Raw genomic sequence first — 1,770 nt, 5'->3', positions numbered from 1 at the left:
AAAGTACATTCTTTTTTTTTTTTTTTTTTTAATTTTGAGAAAGAGTCTCGCTCTGTCGTGCAGTGGTGCAATCTCGGCTCACTGCAACCTCTGCCTTCCAGGTTCAAGCGATCCTCCTGCCTTAGCCTCCTGAGTAGCTGGGATTACAGCATGTACCATCATGCCCAGCTAATCTTTTATATTTTTAGTAGAGACAAGGTTTTGCTATGTTGGCCAGGCTCATCTTGAACTCCTGGCCTCAAGTGATCCACCTGCCTCAGCCTCCCAAAGTGCTGGGATTACATGCGTGAGCACCGCACCAGGTCAGGAGTGTAAATTCTTAAAGAGAAGGTTTCGTTATTGCTGCCAAAGAAAAGGAATTACAGTAAGGCCAGAATGAAACAGAAAGCATGGAAAGACCAAAGCCCCAAAGATGATCCAGCAGTAGTTCACAGCAACTGCACAATACCAACTTGCGGCCCTGAAAGCTGTCAGGCATCTGAAGAGGCCATTTTTCCCCCTAATGCCAAGCAAAATCTGGTGTTTCCAAATCAGGGATCCTCTTGCTATTTTTTGTTTGTTTGTTTGAAACAGAGTCTCATTCTGTTTCCCAGGCTGGAGTGCGATGGTGCAATCTCGGCTCACTACAACCTCCACCTCCTAGGTTCAAACAATTCTCCTACCTCAGCCTCCCGAGTAGCCGGGATTACAGGTGCCTGCCACCACGCCCAGCTAATTTTTGTATTTTTAGTAGAGACAGGGTTTCACCATGTTGGTCAATCTGGTCTCGAACTCCTGACCTCAGGTGATCCAGTCACCTTGGCCTCCCAAAGTGCTAGGATTACAGGTGTGAGCCACCACGCCTGGCTCCTCTTGCTATTTTATTCAAATGAAGTATATTGATGCTAGGACTAATCCACAAATCTACACTGGAAAGTGAAGACTAGGTAAATAAATCAAGTCACCATTATCCTCATGACCTAAGTGGAGCCATTACTAAAAGTCAGCACTCTTAATAGAAACGATCTCCCTATTCTGGTTATTTTTCCAATGGACAAAACTGTTTCCCTTCCCCAAGGTGCCAACCCATTTCTTCCTCCCACACTCACTTGCTTGTCTCCCCGATGGTGCTGCTTCCATTGGTCCCACTATTGCCACTGTTGCTGGTGCTGCTGGTGGTATTGCTAGGATAATCCTTTTTAACTTCTTTCTTTTGTTGCTCATCCTGAGGCATTCACCAGGAAAATATCACAAGGTATAAGGTGGCAGACACACAGATTCCAATGGGCAATGGGAACAAAGGTGGACAAGGAAGAAATCAAAGCACTTGATTAGCCAGATTTTAAGCACCCTTATTTCCTAACAAAGGGAGTAAGAGAGGAATCAAGGAAACTACCTAAAAGGAAGAGATCAGCATGACCCATTTTGATGTCAAACTTTGGTTACCCAACATCTGCTCCACTGACATTTCCCAGAGAGTTACAAATTGGTGCTAGGTTGGGCGCAGTGGCACCTATCTGTAATCCCAGCACTTTGGGAGGCCAAGGCAGGCGGATCACCTGAGGTCAGGAGTTCCAGACCAGCCTGACCAACATGGAGAAACCCCATCTCTACGAAAAATACAAAATTAGTCAGGCATGATGGCACATGACTGTAATCCCAGCTACTTGGGAGGCTGAGGCAGGAGAATCGCTTGAATCCAGGAGGCAGAGGTTGTGGTAAGCTGAGAATGCGCCACTGCACTCCAGCTTGAGCAACGAGTGAAACTCCGTCTCCAAAAAAAAAAAAAAA

The 1,770-nt window shown here is 45.9% G+C and overlaps 1 protein-coding gene across 1 annotated transcript in view; it reads right to left on the bottom strand.

Moving 5' to 3' along the window:
* Nucleotides 1–1,206, bottom strand: part of RBM23 (RNA binding motif protein 23) — a 9,391-nt gene extending 8,185 nt beyond the window's left edge. Inside the window, 1 exon segment of the mRNA XM_011930886.1 lies at nucleotides 1,089–1,206. Within this exon segment, the coding sequence (XP_011786276.1) occupies nucleotides 1,089–1,203 (115 nt within the window). The 5' untranslated portion in view covers nucleotides 1,204–1,206.
* Nucleotides 1,207–1,770: the final 564 nt, after the last annotated feature.

Source organism: Colobus angolensis, unplaced genomic scaffold (assembly GCF_000951035.1).
Source record: "Colobus angolensis palliatus isolate OR3802 unplaced genomic scaffold, Cang.pa_1.0 Scaffold88, whole genome shotgun sequence".
In the NCBI taxonomy this organism is placed as follows: Eukaryota; Metazoa; Chordata; class Mammalia; order Primates; family Cercopithecidae; genus Colobus; species Colobus angolensis.
The sequence above is the reverse complement of the archived record's forward strand: the minus strand, read 5'-3'. Positions and strand labels throughout refer to the sequence as shown.